This window comes from Callorhinus ursinus, unplaced genomic scaffold (genome assembly GCF_003265705.2).
Source record: "Callorhinus ursinus isolate GAN/ISIS: 27379988/994484 unplaced genomic scaffold, GSC_fseal_2.0 scaffold619, whole genome shotgun sequence".
NCBI lineage: Eukaryota > Metazoa > Chordata > Mammalia > Carnivora > Otariidae > Callorhinus > Callorhinus ursinus.
Window position 1 is genome coordinate 3631 of NW_027397674.1, and position 9591 is coordinate 13221.

Here is a 9591-nt window from a genome sequence, read left to right on the forward strand (position 1 = left end):
CGACGTGGGACTTGATCCCGGGACTCCAGGATCATGCCCTGAGCCGAAGGCAGTTGCCTAACCAACTGAGCCGCCCAGGCACCCTTATTTATTCATTTTAAAGAAAGAGAGGGAGAGAGAGCATGGATTGGAGGGGCAGAGGGAGAGGGAGGGAGAATTGAACGCTGAGTTCAGTTGAAATCGAAACAGACTAACGACTTGCCTGAGGTCTCCTGGCCAGTGAAGACTGGAACCCAGGCCTTCGCTCTCCGTGTAGCAGAAACTCAGTAAGACCGCCGAAGGGAAACGTTTGCCGTGATTTCACCGGCAAGATCCTATGTGTAAAAATCCAATTTAAAATTCACTTATCTTGGAACTCGGGGGGACCAGTAACCGAGAGGCTCGCTCACACCCACTGAAGATGACAAATCGTCTGTTTGTCACACCAGAGGCAGATTTCTCAGGCTTTCCCGGTCACCCCCCACTGAAGTACCCCGATGCATGGGAAAGTCTCCGATGTCCAACCTGAGCTCTCTCGCTGCTACCCAGCCCACCGAGTGCATTTTCAGTCAGCGATTTTCAAGGGGGAGAAAACATTTATCCACGTAATCCCTCCTAAAACGGAAAACTGCTTTGAAATTGATTTCCATCCCAATCCCCCTCCCCTTTTTTTTAAAGAGTGATTGATTGATTTAGCAAGCACGAGTTGGGGGAGGGGCAGAGGGAGAGAGAGAATCTCAAGTAGACCCCACATTGAGCCTGGAACCTGACCCGGGGCTCGATCTCACGAACCTCAGTTCACGACCTGAGCTGAAACCAAGAGTCGGACACTTAACCGACTGAGCCCCCCAGGAGCCCCAACAGTATGCAGTCTACAATTAAAAACTGCTTTGAAGCTGATTTCCATCCCAATCCCTTTTTACCTAAATGTTCCTGACGTGCTTCCCTCCTACCTGAAGGAGCCCGACACTATAGGAAAGGCTCCGAAGCCATGGGGGAGGCACCCCCTCTACTGAAGCAGCCGCGAGACAGAGTGGCCCCCATAGAAATTCACTAAGCCTTCCTCACATCCCAGCCAACTGAGCACGGCATTCTAGAAGGGCTCAGGAAACACTTGCTGGTCCAACCAAAGAAAGTCGGAACCTAACCAACAGTGAAATACCAGGTCCAAAGACAGGCTAGCAGGTGCACGGGGCTTTCACCCCAGCAAACCAGAGAACTCCTGAGACACAGCAAGAAACAGCCCAGCCCGCGACGTCAGCAGAAGAGCTGCCATGCGTTCATTCATCCATGCCTGCCTGCCTGCATTTGTTCCACGGTGTTTTCTGAGCATCAAGCCCGAGGACAGGGGGCGTGGCCTGCGGCCCAGCCTGTCCCCCGCCTGGGGCAGCACCCCAGCTGCTGGGGGAGACAGACAGATGATTAGCCCATCCTGGAGGCTAGCGGGACAGAAGGTGGGTGGAGGTGGAGGTAAGACACAGAGGATCAGTCTGTCCACTTTGGCCGAGAGAGATGCTCCCATGGCCAGAGTGGGGCGCACAGGACTCGCTCCAGCCCTGGCCGGCCACCTGGGGCGATGCGTCCCGCTGGGGCACCGCACGGCCTGGGCAGCCCGGAGGCCCCCTAAAGATTTGCAAGATATATTTGGTGATGAGATAACACCGTCATGTGATTCCTGAATCAGTACAGTGGGAAAAGGCCTTCCCATCATCCCTGCCCAAGTACCTCTTTCCCTGGTGTCTCATGTATCCTTCTAGAGCTTCCTCATCCAACGTCGCCCTCCCCCCTTTCATAAAGGTAGTGCGTTCGCCACTGGCTCAGACCTTGAAAACACGTGCATTGTTTTCTCAATGCTCCTGATTCCGCAGACTCACAACACCCATTGCTGCCTACGTTGCAGTTTGTTGGTAAAAGGGAAGAACGGGTCAAGGCCCTGAAGGGATGTGATTAGACAGCAGAGGCCTGTCTACAGCCCCTGGGCCGGTGAGGGAAGCACAGTCAAGCTCTCCAGTGTCCCTCTGAGCTGCTGCCTAGTGACGGTCACACACACGGGGACAAGAATATGTCCCCACACGGCCTGCCAGCCGGAAGCAGGGAGCAGGGCAAACATTTTTTATTCTTTTTCTCTTTTAAGATTTATTTATTTTGGGGGGGCAGAGGAAGAAGAGGAGGGAGAGCGAATCTCAAGCAGGCTCCATGGCCAGCCCGGGGCTCGATCTCACGACCCCGAGATCACCACCTGAGCTGAGACCAAGAGTCGGATACTTAACCGACTGAGCCCCCCCCAGGCGCCCCCAATTTTTAATCCTTTAACTATGGATTTAAAAAGGTGGGGCCTGCATGTTGCCAGCCATGATCTAAAGTAAAAGGAAGAAAATCAAGTGAGAACCAGCCTCAGCTCCACTCCCCCAAGGTAATGACTGGGAACATTCAGGGCCGAGATTCGTGCCCCATTTTACGGGAGAGCAACATGGAGGCAGCAGGCAAGGCAGTTCTGGGGGTCCTGAGAGAAGCCAACTGTGACGTGGGGATTGAGGCCCCCCGTTCTAGGCCCGGCGCCCCAAGAATCCTGGTGGGCTGGGGGCGGCAGCGGGGACCTGGTTACCCCCTTCCTTACTCTCTCTCCCTCTGCCCTCTGTTTGTCACATGTCTTGTGTCCACATCTGTCCTGGGCCTCTGTGTGGCTCTGAGCAAGGACAGTCTTGCTGACCAGGGGGCTCCCAGGCCTCACAGGCACTTGGCAGAGGGGGCGTTCGGCACAGACTCCTCAGAGAGGCCGCGCTAGCCTCAAACACCAGCTCTTACTCCTGGAAGGCTTGCAGGGGACGCTCAAGTGCCTTCTAGGCAGCTCAGGCCACAAGCTCTCAACCTGGCCAGGGCCTGACACTCGGGGGGCCCCCTTGACCTCGCGGGGAGTCCCCAGCCCCTGGCTGTGACTGCCTGGAGCTCAGGCTCCAGCCCCGGGACCCCTCAGCCCGCAGTGAGAAGGTGGGCAGCCCGAGGGCTGGGGAGAGCGGAGCAGAACTGTTCCCCAAGGCCTGAGCCTCTCACCCCCCTCTCCCCGGGGGACCGTGGCCACAGCCACCTTCAGTCAAGTCCAGGCTGACCGTGCGGGGCGGAAGCTCAGAAGCAAAGGGCAGGGGTCCTTAGCGGGTGAGGATTCACCTGAGCCAGGCAGACCCCAGGCACCAAGGCATAGGTCCTCAGGAAATGTACGTTGGTGGATTTAGGCCTGGGAGGGGGTGGCCTTGTGGGGGCGAGGGAGAGAAGATGAGGGGACAGTCTCCAGTCCCCAAGGACCGCTCGCCAGCAGCCACGGTGCCGAGAGAACAGGATTCAGTAGCAGGGACGGACCTGAGTCCTGGTACTAACCTGGGGAAACTTCCTTCGCTTTCTTAAAGCATTAGTGTGATTTACGGTCCTTAAAATTCGCCCCCTTAAACGTACAGTTCGGTGACCACGTATGTGCACAGTGGTGCAACCATCGCCTCTTCAATCGCCTTGCGGCTCCCAGCAGAAAGCCTGTTTTCCTCCCATTCCCACCCAGCCCTGGGCAGCCACGATCTGGCGCTGCAGACCGCACAGTTCCTGGCCATTTCCGATCCACGGAATCATAAAGAATGTGCAGCCAACAGCGACTGGGTTTTCACTTCCGGTGATGTTTCTGGGCGCCTTCATGGTGTAGTGAGACCAGCGCTCCCTTTTTATCGCCGAACGCTATTCCGCTGAGTGGATATGACGCTGGTGGGTGTCCGCTCACCAGTTGGCAGATGTTTGGGTGGTTTCCTCTTCTTGCCTCTTCGGAATAATGCTGCCCTGAATATTCACGCCCAAGCGTTTGTGTGGACAAGTGCTGTGTCCCTTGGGTGGGTACCTGAATAGCATTGCTTATATGGTGACTCTCTAACTTTCCGAGCGGCCAGACTGTTGGCCAGAGTGGCCGCCCCATTTTACAGGAGGGCTGTGATTCCTGCACATCCTTGTCAACGTCGCTTTCTGGTAAACCCCGGCACCACCAAAACCAGTCGCATGAGTGGCTGTGCTGTGGCACCACCCTGGGCTTTGACATTTCCCCAGTCAGCGACGACGTAAACAGCTCCTCACAGGCCCATTTGCCATGTTACCTTCTTTGGTGAAATGTCTCTTCGAATCTTTGGGGGGCAGCTTATTTAACCTCCTCGAGCTTCGCCTTATTCTACCCAGTTCTTACACCCTAAGACTTCCTATAAAGAGCATGCAGAGCCTGCCACCTAACGGGGGCTTTACAATAGCTTTGCAGAGGGTTGAACTTGGCGCTTGTCACTGTGGCCCCACAGGAACGAGCCTCGCCCACGGCTCTCAGGTTGGAGTTGGAGCTGGGCTGCTGTCCTCACCGAGGACCCCCTCCCGCAGCTGGGGGTGAAGGATGAGCACCACGGGCTTGAGGGGTCCACCGTGTTCCACATGTTCTGCTGAGCCGTTCCACAAGGTCTCACTGCAAACCCACCAGAATCTTCTGATGGAGCAGGACCTCCTATTTAGAGGGGATGAAATCTGGAGACCGGATTCAATAGCTTCTCCAAGGTCCCCTAGCTGAAAGTGGCAGAAACTAGTGTACTTGTCTTGATGAGCACAGGGCAACGCCTGGAAGTTTGAATTACTGTATCGTATGCCTTAACTAACTGGAATTAAAATTTAAAAAAACAAATCTACCCGCAAATTGTGGGGGAAAAAGTGGCGGAAACTCAGATTTGAACCCAAAGAGGATGCCGAGGCCAATGCCACAGGCGGCGAGCTCCTGGGGACGAGCGGGAGGCTCTATCCCACTGTGTGCACAGCAGGCCCACCCACGGCCCCACCCATGAGCCCAGCTAAAGGAGCTAAGCTGCTTGTCCCCTCCCGGCCTCAGCATCTTCTGTCAAGTAAGGGAAAAAGTAGCTCCTGCCTCAGAGGGCAGTCCGCCTGGGTCCAAAGCCTGGCAGGTGCACGGCCGACTACAAAGCAGGCGGCTTCCTCCTCTGTGTCTGGGCAGCCGCCCTCCCCCTGGCTTGGCTCTCCTCGGCCATGAGCTCCGGCCCATCCTAGAACCATCTCCTGACCCTGACCCTGGGGGTCAGGCTGGAGCAGGGCGTCTGTATGGCTCTCAGGGTCTAGCCTGTAATCCCTTCTCCTCCCTACTTCTTGCCTTCAGACGGCGCTCCCCACAGAAGCAGGGAACGCCTGGTCAGGTCCTGGAATTCTCTAGAATGAGGACTTAAGATTAAACATAAAAAAGCAGGCCGGCTCAGTCAGCAGAGTGCACGACTCTTGATCTTGGGGTCGTGAGCTCAAGCCCCGCACTGGGCACAGAGCTTACTTAAAAAAAAAAAAAAGGCAGGGTAATAAAAAATAAAACTTTATTGAAGCAGCTAAACTTAAGAGCGCTCAGTAACACTTTTCCAACAGGACGCCTATGAAGCAAGAGTTAAATAGAAGCATGACCTAATTTCCTGCTTTTCTTATTAACTGTAACAATTCTAAGTTGCTCGCCTCTTTCCCACTTACAATTCAGATAGCAAAGCCCTTGTCATGTTTCGTACCTCTCTTTGCCTTGACTTGGCGTCAAGCAGACCCTGGCTCAGGCTCCAGACGGAGGACCCCAGCTGAAGGTCTCCAGACCCTGCACCCAGCGGGGCTCAGACTGGAGTCGCAGCCTCTCTCCCGCAACAGGTGTGTGGGCCTGCCTCTGGCCGCCACCATCACCCCCTCCCCACCAGGAGCATCCTCCAACATGGACAAGACGGGACACTAGTATGGCCAGGTCTGAACAGATTCAAGGGAGTTTTATCACAAGGACCTGAAACTGCCGGACCTGCCCTCGCCCTGCTCGGTCCCCCACAGGGCTCTGGTTCTAGAAAGAAGGGCAGAGGCCACCTTAGTCCTTCTTGCCCCCAGGGCCTGGGCTTCTTGTGAGCAGCTTCCCTGGGCTGGAATGGGTCAACGTGGACACTGTGGGGGATTCCAGCTTCACTCTGTCCAGGAGGGTCTTCTTGAGGGCAGCAGGGGAGACCTTCTCTTGGGCAGCCATGGATTGCAGCTCCCTGCAGACAAAGCCCCAAAGGGGTTGAAGGAGGAGCCCGAGCTCCACACGGCTTTCCTGTGCACATAACCCCCAAGCCCGGAGGACCGGACACCACCCAAAATTAGAACCCTAAATCAAACACTCCCCCGAGCTTCTCAGAAGTGCTATTTAACCACGTGTGGGTGACCATGCACATGTGTAGCTCCGCGTGCTATCTGCGATCACACGGAAACACGGTACGGATGGAACAGTGAGCGGGTTTGGAGTCACGCGCTTGTCCAGCCCCGCCTCCACTAGGTACTAGCTGCCTGAGCTCAGGAAAACCGTCTCTGGGCCTCAACCTCCTCTTCTATAAATCCAAGCTACCCCTCCCCCCCCCACCCAACAGAACTGCAGTGACCGTTAAATGTAGAAAGGCCTGCAAACCCTCAGCGAAACAGAGTCCAAGAAACCATGCTTATGGACAGAGCGTGGGACCCTAGCACTGCTGAGGGACCACAGACGGCAGGTTCTGCGGGACGGGGCCCAGCCCGGGGGGTCACTGGGAGCAGGGGGCCCAGGCACAGAGGGGGAGCGACCCACCGCGTGCGGATGCAGGAGGCCTCCACGGCGTTGATGAGCAGGGAGCGGAAGCCCCCACTCTCCAGGAAGTGCAGGGCGTGGATGGTGGCCCCCCCGGGGGAGCAGACATTGTCCTTGAGCTGGCCTGGGTGCTGCTCTGAGTCCAGCAGCATCTTGGCAGCGCCCTGCAGAAGGCAGGAGGGATGAGAGGAGAAGACTGCTCGTGTACCTTAGGACAGGCTTCTCCACACCCACTGCCCTTTCCCAGTTGCTATCCCAGCTTCCCAACCAAGCCCCGCCCCCAGCTCATCCCCCCCCCCCCCACTCCAGGGGCTCCTATCCCACACCCCAGTCCAGAACACACAGGGCAAGTATACTGACCAGCAAGGCCTGGGCCCCCAGGCGGACCGCCAGGCGCCGAGGCAGGCCCATCTTCACCCCACCATCAGCCAACGCGTCCAGGGCCATGAATGCCTGTGGAGACACTCACTGAGTCCCAGGGCCGCAGACACGCAGGGCCATGCCCCGCAGCCTGCTTTTCCTCATGACCGCAACTAGCTCCAAAGGCTGCCCTCCTCCATCAGCTAGCTTCGCCCCGGCGTAGGCAGCACCCACAGCCCAAGCGGCCTGCCAGTCCATCCCGCTGCCCTGGGTCCCCAGGGGGTCTCACGTAGGCAGGCCCACTGCCGCTGAGCCCCGTGACGGCGTCAATCAGGTCCTCCTCCACCTCCGTGCAGAAGCCCACGCTACTCATGAGCTGCTCCAGGAGCCTGCCGTCCTCCACCAGGGCGTGGGTGCCTGTGGCGTACACCGTGGCGCCCTCCCGCACCACCACGGGTGTGTTGGTCATGCAGCGAATCACCTTGGGGGCCGGCTGGAAGGCCATCAGCTTCTGGGACAAGGAAGAGGCCCCAGTGAGTTGCCAGGGCACCATCGGCACCCCCAGGCCCCCACACAACCACCTCTTAACGGGCACCTTTTCCACAGAGCTGATGGTAACACCAGCAGCACAGGACACCACGATGTGCCTAGCCTGCACGTCGGCCCCGATCTCGTCCAGGATGAAGGGGATGATGTGCGGCTTCACAGCCAGGAACAGGACGTCACTGTGCCTCACCGTCTCCTTGTTGCTTCGGGTCAGGTTCACGCCCATCTTCTGCAGGAGGAAACTGCCCAGCTCACAATGCGAGGCAGACTCCCTGGGCCCGGGCACCCCTGCCCCCGGAGCACCCTGGAATTCCCTGCCCTGTCCCTTCGGGGTCTGCCCCTACCCCCGCCGCCGCCGGAGTCTTCCCTTGTTGCTACCGGACAAGTGAGCCAGGTGCTAGGCAGGCACACGCTTCCCCAAGGCCATCGGGCTGTGGCCGTCTCCCATCCCCACCAGGCCTCGGGCACCCGGGCACCCCTCTGCCAAGGAAGTTCCCCCGGCCGGAAAGAGGCACGGGCAGAGGGGCAGGTGAAATGGGAGCGCGGAGGGCCGGACGCTCCTGGGGGGAGGTGGGCGCGGGCTGGGCCCCCCCCCCGTGCCCCACGCCCCCCTACCCTGAGCGAAGACACGGTGGGCAGGTCCATTTCCGGGGAGCTGGCTATGATCTTGTGAGCCGACAGGATCCCTGCGGAAGACGGGGCTCGTCAGCCGGGCACCACGGCCCCCCGGCCCCCGCGCTCTCCCGGGGAGGGCAGGTCGGACCCACAACCAGGCCCCGCGCGGGCTCGCGGCCCTCGCTGCTCCACGAGCCTCGTCCCGCCCGTCAGACGCTCAGCCGTTCGGGCTCGCGGGGCGGAGGGCGTCTCCGGACCAGGCTGCGGCCCGCGCCCCCCCGCGCGCCCACCTGCCGCCGTGAAGCCCCGCGCCAGGGCACAGGCCAACTGGCCCGCGCCGATGAAGCCCACGCTCATGGCGGCGGGAACGCGTCCGGCACCACCAGGGAGCCGCCGCAGGAGACACGAGGCCGGACGGAGAGAGAGCCCAACAAGCCGCACGCCCCGGAAGCAGGACCCCGGCAGCTGCCGGCAGCTTCCGGGCCGGCTCCCGGGACCCCTCCCCACCGCCTGCTTGTCAGGAGGTTGCCGTGGGGCCTCACGGGGCCCCGCCCCGCCTCGCCAGGGTGGCCAATCCTCGGCCGGGAGCTCGAGCGGACCAATCCGTGGCCGAGAGCTCGGGAGTGGGACACCAATCCTCGGGCGGACCAAGCCTCGCCGGGAGCTCGGGCGGACCAATCGGCGGCCGGGAGCTCGTGCCGTGTGCCCGCCCCCCCCGCGCACGGGATTGGCGGTGGGAACCTCCGGCGCGGTGCGCGGCAGCCGGGGTCTCCGCCCCGCGGACCCGCCCGGGACTAGGGTCGGCCCTCGAGGCTGGTGGGGCCCGGGGCGGGGATTCCGGCCGAAGACGGCTAGTGTTGTGTGTGGTGCGGACTGTCAGCCGCCCTGCCGGGCGGGAGGCTCCGCGGATTGCAGACTGCAGGGCTGAGCCGCGGCGGCTGGAAGCCCCTGCTGCCCGCCCCCTCCCGGCCTGAGGGGTGGTGGCTCCGGTAGCAGCCGCGTTGTCCGCCGAGCCTGCACGGTTCCTAAGAATTGAGGATCGGCTCCTTTCGTGCGTTTGGGAGGATCCAGTCCTTAAGCGTGAAACAGGGGTCCGCCACCTCCATTCTGACCTGTGCGTGCTTTCCAACCAAGTTCTCCTCGCCGGCTTACCTCTTTCCTCCGGCAAACAGCCCGGGCATGAGCACTGAAACCGCCCCTCGAGCCACAGGGACCGCCCTGAGCCGGCCCTGGCAAGCCCACCCGTGACCAACCCCACCCGCACTCCCACTAACCTCTGTCCCTTTGCATTTTCCTGATGCAAACCTGCATGTATTTGCAGCACTTGGGAGACCATCTATGAGACTAGTCGGCTGTCTCCCCGGTGTCGGCCTCCCTGAAATAGACTCCTTTCCTGTTTCACCTCCTCCTCTCTCTGCCTTTGATTTGGTGAGTGGTTAGTGGCTGACCCTGGTCTGTCTGGGACCCCC

The 9591-nt window shown here is 59.9% G+C and overlaps 1 protein-coding gene across 1 annotated transcript; it reads right to left on the reverse strand.

Annotated features, from left to right (window-relative positions):
* Window positions 1-5341: 5341 nt before the first annotated feature.
* LOC112818935 (pyrroline-5-carboxylate reductase 2) lies at window positions 5342-8671 on the reverse strand. The gene is made up of 7 exons (XM_025866005.2): window positions 8413-8671; window positions 8123-8193; window positions 7557-7736; window positions 7251-7472; window positions 6962-7054; window positions 6602-6765; window positions 5342-6038 (listed from the first exon to the last, which is right to left on the reverse strand). Exons 1-7 carry the CDS (start codon window positions 8477-8479, stop codon window positions 5873-5875), a joined length of 963 nt encoding a protein of 320 aa, XP_025721790.1. The 5' UTR covers window positions 8480-8671; the 3' UTR covers window positions 5342-5872.
* Between the last annotated feature and the right edge of the window lie 920 nt (window positions 8672-9591).

What these genes read in the sequence shown, in the direction of transcription:
- LOC112818935 (XM_025866005.2), bottom strand. Translation starts at nt 8,479, where the DNA reads ATGAGCGTGGGCTTCATCGGCGCGGGCCAGTTGGCCTGTGCCCTGGCG. An exon ending in GCGGGGCTTCACGGCGGCAG is followed by an intron (nt 8,194 to 8,412) that starts GTGGGCGCGCGG and finishes CGTCTTCCGCAG; the next exon opens with GGATCCTGTCGGCTCACAAG. An exon ending in GCCTCCTGCATCCGCACGCG is followed by an intron (nt 6,039 to 6,601) that starts GTGGGTCGCTCC and finishes CTTTGTCTGCAG; the next exon opens with GGAGCTGCAATCCATGGCTG.